This window comes from Podarcis pityusensis (genome assembly GCF_964106645.2).
Source record: "Podarcis pityusensis genome assembly, chromosome: 4".
In the NCBI taxonomy this organism is placed as follows: Eukaryota; Metazoa; Chordata; class Lepidosauria; order Squamata; family Lacertidae; genus Podarcis; species Podarcis pityusensis.
The window spans coordinates 41,859,703-41,861,898 of record NC_138027.1 but is presented as its reverse complement, the minus strand read 5'-3'; the positions used below and the strand labels follow the sequence as shown (position 1 = coordinate 41,861,898).

Below are 2,196 nucleotides of genomic sequence, written 5' to 3'. Positions count from 1 at the left end.
CTTCGTATAAATAGCTCTCACCCAAATGCTTGGCTAACTAACAGTTCAGATACAATGGCTGTAGTTAGTTAAAGTCATCTCAGGCTCACCTACCTGGGAGTGACTCTAACTGAACTCCGTGGAAATTGCTTCTGAGTGGACATGCATATGCAGTGCTTTGGGGGGGGGGAGGGTACGCAGGGATACGCATACTCCTAAACATTTTGTGAATCTAATGGGAGAATAAACTAAATTTAAAAAATAAATTAGTTTCTTCTCTAGCATGGTGAATCATCAGTTCCGTTGAATAACACGGTGAATCATCATTTCTGTTGAATAGTACAGTGAATCGTCAGTGCCATTGCTACCCCCAATGGTGGGCTCATTTCCTTTCCTGGTGTTTCCTGAAGCGAGCGTTTAATGTGTGAAGCAGTGTGGAATGTGGATGTGTGGAATCAGGAAGATGTTAGTGCACACAACCTCATGCCAATGTGGAAGTTACTATGAGCTGTCAGCTGTGTAATATGAGGTAATGCATGTTCTTTGTACTTTTGTCCATTTACCATATTTATTTTTCCCAATTCGAATTATAAAATGGTGAGTTTCTTGAGTCAAAATGAGAGTACCCTTAAACATTATTATTATTATTATTATTATTATTATTATTATTTCTTTTTAAAAAGCATTGTACATATGATTGTGCACTGGAGTTCTCTTTTTGGTCTCCTCAGGTCCTAGCTGAGGAAGAGATATATTTCTTGCCCATTCTCATCAAGCCAGCCTTTACCTCTTTATTCCTCAGACTGTAAATGATTGGATTCAACATGGGTGTTACAATGCAGTACAGCGAGGAAACCAAAGTATCTACATCCAGGGAGTACCCTGAACTTGGCCTGTCGTAATTGAAGTTGGATGTGCCGTAGAATATCACAACTACCATCAGGTGCGAAGCGCAGGTGGAGAAAGCCTTCACTCTGCCCTCAGAGGAATTGATCTTCAGGATAGCACAGATGATGCGGATGTAGGAGACCAGAATAAAGAGGCAGGGGCTGAGCCCTATCAATGCACTGGCCAGGTGGAGCACAGCTTCATTCACAGAAGTGTCTGAGCAAGAGAGCTTCAGAAGCAAGGGGACATCGCAGAAGAAGTGGCTGAGCTCGTTGGACTTGCAGATGGTTAAGGACGATGTCAGGAGGGTGTGCACCAGTGAGTTTGTCAAGCCGCACATCCAGGAGAACCCGGCCATCTTGGTGCAAGCCCCCTTGCTCATGATGCTGGAATAATGCAAGGGGCTACAGATAGCCACGTATCGGTCGTAGGCCATGACAGCCAACAGCACACATTCTGTCCCTGCGCAGGTAATGAGGGAGAACAGCTGGACAATGCATCCTGCATACGATATGGTTTTCTTTGCTCGGAAGAAGTTAGCCAGCATAACGGGGACTGTGGCAGAGATATAGCAAATGTCTAGGAACGACAGGTTGCTCAGGAAGCAATACATAGGGCTATGAAGGGTCAGATCTGTTCTGATCAGGGCAAGTATCAGAGCATTTCCCGCTAGAGTTACCGTGTAGATGACTAGGAATACTAAAAAGAACAGAACATAGAGGCTGGGGTGGTTTGTAAAGCCCAGGAAAATAAATTCATCTACAAAGGTTTGGTTTTCCATTTGCTCAGGGGCCATTTGTAGAAAAGAAATAGAGTAGCCTTTTGAGACGGGAGAATGATCGACGTGTGTGAACACTCAGAATGCGGAGTCAATCGGCTGCAAGCAATTTAGCAAAGGTTGGCATCTGTGCCTTCATATCATGTGGGTCCCACGTAGCGTTTTGCTACAGAATTAACCCCACAATTATTAAATCACCAAGAGAAGGAGCAGTTTATACAGAAGAGCGTATAACCCAGTCCCTAGTAGCTGGATACCTGTATGGAGGAGGGAAAAGAAACAAATGATGCCAACGCGAATGTGAGGATCACTAGGAGCTAAAGGAATCGCGATCAAGAATAAGGACCCGTATGAATATAATTTACAGTAAAACTCTATTATGCAGTTATCAGCTAACAGTTCCCATTGTCAAAATTCTCTTAGTCCCTCATGTAGCCTTCATATTCATGTAATTTGTTTTTTTTAAAAAACATTCCCGTTTACTTCTTTCACCGCGTTCTGCGGTGTTTCTATGGAGAAGGGCTGTAGCTGAGGGGCAGAGCATCTGCTCT

The 2,196-nt window shown here is 43.7% G+C and overlaps 1 protein-coding gene across 1 annotated transcript; it reads right to left on the bottom strand.

Moving 5' to 3' along the window:
* Window positions 1-706: 706 nt before the first annotated feature.
* On the bottom strand, window positions 707-1,648 carry LOC308476364 (olfactory receptor 5V1-like; the record flags this gene model as incomplete). The annotated part of the gene is made up of 1 exon (XM_081003908.1): window positions 707-1,648. The coding sequence occupies one exon, from the start codon at window positions 1,646-1,648 to the stop codon at window positions 707-709; it is 942 nt and encodes a 313-aa protein (XP_080860034.1).
* Between the last annotated feature and the right edge of the window lie 548 nt (window positions 1,649-2,196).